The 2,691-nt window shown below is 36.3% G+C and overlaps 1 protein-coding gene across 1 annotated transcript; it reads left to right on the top strand.

Moving 5' to 3' along the window:
- The first annotated feature begins 392 nt into the window (after window positions 1-392).
- UNE1 (intracellular protein transporter, putative (DUF641)) lies at window positions 393-2,035 on the top strand. Its single transcript, XM_079043434.1, has one exon. It carries the CDS (start codon window positions 541-543, stop codon window positions 1,909-1,911), a length of 1,371 nt encoding a protein of 456 aa, XP_078899560.1. The 5' UTR covers window positions 393-540; the 3' UTR covers window positions 1,912-2,035.
- The last annotated feature ends 656 nt before the right edge of the window (window positions 2,036-2,691 follow it).

Raw genomic sequence — 2,691 nt, forward strand, 5'->3', positions numbered from 1 at the left:
AGAATATTTGTATAATTTTTATTAAACACACAGCTTTTATAAACGGGTAATTAAATAAGAAAAAGGAAAAACGAAAACAATTTTTTTTTACATAATAATCACATAATACCTTATGTGATTAAAAAAATATTAATAAATGAAAACAAAAAAAACAAAAAAAAAGGAAAAAAAAATGAAAAAAACTAAGATCCGCAGAGGTGTTTATGGTTCCGCAAAACCCCTCTGCGGAACTTGTAGTCATTCTCTGAAATTTTCATTTTTATGGTCATTTTCTTCAAGCTCATCCTATATTTTGGTCATTGCCGAATTTAGTCAAAAATTAAAAAAAAAAAAATCGTTATCAATTTAAAGATGAAGTAATGGCAAATTTTGTTAAATCTGTTTGTCTGATCTAGAACGGAAAAAAAACATATCAAACTTGAAAAAATCTCCCCCCACTTTTCACGCGCTTTATGTCATCCTGTTCCCACCTCCATCTCCATCTCCTGCTTCCACTTCAACAGTCAAAGAGTCTCGCTGCTTTTTTATCTTTTCAGTTTCATGCTCACTCAATTCCCCCACACATTCCTCCGTATTTTTTCTGCAACTATGGACACCATTAAACCTCGAAGCACGCTCTCCAAGACCTTCCACAAAGTTCTTCCCTTCAAGAAATCAACAAAATCCCTCTCCAACAATGGCTTCTGCCTGCTCTTACCTCACGACAACAAGTTCAAGAATTCCGACCATGGCAGCGACTCTCACAGGTATTTCAACAAACACTCGGTGGACGACGCCCACCTCCGTCACAGAGCTGCCATGGAAGCTTTTGTTGCTAAGCTATTCGCCACTATTTCCTCCTTGAAAGCTGCGTACGCAGAGTTGCAAGCTGCTCAGTTCCCTTACAACGGAGAAGCTGTACAATGTGCGGATCAAGGGGTGGTTGATGAGCTCAAAGCCATATCCGATATGAAACGAAGCTTCTTGAAGAAACAAATCGACTCTTCACCTCCTCATGTCACCCTACTTCTCTCGGAAATCAAGGAGCAGCAAAGCCTCATGAAGATGTACGAAATCACCATGAATAAAATGGAAAGAGAGATTAAATCGAAAGATTTTGAAATCTCTTCACTCAAGAACAAACTCGTGGAAGCTGATTCAAACAACAAATCCATCGAAATCAGGCTGAATTCCAGTGGGTGTTTCCCCATCTTCGATAACGTCAATCAGTCCCAGTTAATCCCAACAAATTTCATCGATGTTCTACACTATACTCTTAGATCGATAAGAAACTTCGTGAAGCTATTGGTTCGTGATATGGGAAACGCACATTGGGATATCGACGCCGCTGTGAGAGCAATCGCACCAAATATCGTTTTCCCCAAATCGAGTTACAGATGTTTCGCTTTCGAATCGTATGTTACTCGTGAGATTTTCGAGGGTTTCAACGATGATGATGAAGAAGAAGACCATGTTCAGATGTTTAATCAGTTCAAGAAGATGAAATCATTGTCAACGTCGCAATTACTGAAAGAAAACCCTAGATCGGCGTTTGGAAAGTTCACACGCTCCAAGTACATGCGATTAGTGCACCCGAAAATGGAGGCTTCGTTATACGGGAACCTCAGCCAACGGAAGACGTTGAACACGTGGCAGTTTCCGGAAACGGCGTTCTTCGGCTCGTTTTCTGAGATGGCGAGGCGCGTGTGGGTTTTACGGTGTTTGGCGGCGGCGTTTGAGAAGCAGGTGAGTGTGTTTCAGGTGAGGAAAGGTAGTCGATTTTCGGAGGTGTATATGGAAAGCGTGACTGATGAGGCGTTTAGTGGTGGTGGTGGTGAGCTGCGCGTGGCGTTCACGGTGGTTCCGGGGTTTAAAATTGGGGAAACGGTGGTGCAAAGTCAGGTTTATGTTCCACCGGTGGCACGACGGTGATTCCGGCGAAAGGTGACGGAGGTTTATGTGAATGTACAGTTTGTAAGTGGTTATACGTAGTATTTTATATTATTCTGTGTAATGGTAATTCATTCAATAATCGTAAAAATTTTATTCGAATTAATTACTTTGATAATTTTTTTTTTTATCAAAATCATATTTATTCAAATTATTTTATAAAAAAAACTGATCAGAGAATCCGCATTGAGAATTGTTTTATTATTAAAAAAAAAAATTAGAGAATCGGCATTGAGAAAGAGTTTTTTTTTTTTTTTTTTATTTGTTGAAAAGCCTAAAATAAAAAAATTATTATATCTACATAATATACGAGTTTTTTTTCTTCAGTTTTTTTTTATACAAGTTATGTATTTATAATTGGTTACTAGTTGGAAACCTATAAGACAGCATAATCATTGAAAAGTATATGGCAATGGGTTGTAAATAACAAGCTCTCCGAAAAAGAGCTTTAATAATTTTTTTCAATTTTCAAGAGTTTATTTATTTTAAAAAGTTTTTCAAAAAGCTCTTTAAATATAATGTGGAATGTTCTTACAAACACGCTGTGATTTTATATTCTTATAATTATAAATAGCTGTATTGAAAATTCGTTGTTGGGATCGTTTATTTGAAAAGTTATTACTTAATTTGTTTATTGTCTTTTTTTGAAAAATAAATAAATTCTGATCGAGTAGTTTATAAAATTTGGCAAAATTTACCTCATTAGTTTAAATGATCGTTTAATTGGCCATCATCGATTATAAATAACTTTTTTTGTAAATG

The sequence above is a fragment of the Lactuca virosa genome, chromosome 4, assembly GCF_052849685.1.
Source record: "Lactuca virosa cultivar CGN04683 chromosome 4, Lactuca_virosa_CGN04683_v6, whole genome shotgun sequence".
Classification (NCBI taxonomy): Eukaryota; Viridiplantae; Streptophyta; class Magnoliopsida; order Asterales; family Asteraceae; genus Lactuca; species Lactuca virosa.

Excerpts from the sequence above, each read along its gene's own strand:
- UNE1 (XM_079043434.1), top strand. The coding sequence starts at position 541 with ATGCTCACTCAATTCCCCCACACATTCCTCCGTATTTTTTCTGCAACT.